Source organism: Eimeria mitis, genomic scaffold, assembly GCF_000499745.2.
Source record: "Eimeria mitis Houghton genomic scaffold, Emh_scaff6572, whole genome shotgun sequence".
Classification (NCBI taxonomy): Eukaryota; Apicomplexa; class Conoidasida; order Eucoccidiorida; family Eimeriidae; genus Eimeria; species Eimeria mitis.
Window position 1 is genome coordinate 2630 of NW_013574718.1, and position 303 is coordinate 2932.

The 303-nt window shown below is 62.7% G+C and overlaps 1 protein-coding gene across 1 annotated transcript in view; it reads right to left on the minus strand.

Annotated features, from left to right (window-relative positions):
- EMH_0088140 (uncharacterized protein) overlaps nucleotides 1-110 on the minus strand; it is a gene marked incomplete at both ends in the record, with an annotated part of 1881 nt that extends 1771 nt beyond the window's left edge. The window contains one exon of the mRNA XM_013501251.1: nucleotides 1-110. Within this exon, the coding sequence (XP_013356705.1) occupies nucleotides 1-110 (110 nt within the window).
- Between the last annotated feature and the right edge of the window lie 193 nt (nucleotides 111-303).

The following is a 303-nucleotide window of genomic DNA, read 5'->3' on the forward strand; positions in this document are numbered from 1 at the left end:
CTGCTGCTGCTGCTGCTGCAGCTGCTGCGAACCCGGCAGCAGCTCTCCGCCCCAGCACCACTGCAGCTGGCATATCTGAACCTCCGACGGGATGACACGCAGAATAGCATAGACTGGTTGCGCTTGCTGCAGCTGCTGCTGCAGCTGCTGCTGCTGCAGCTGCTGCTGCTGTGAAGTCCACTGCCAGCAGTAGCAACCCTTCCCCCGCAGCAAACCCGCGGGAGCAGCAGCAGCAGCAGCAGCAGCAGCAGCAGCAGCTCCTGCTGCTGTATCTGGCTGGTGATGTCCTCCTGGATAGTGGCA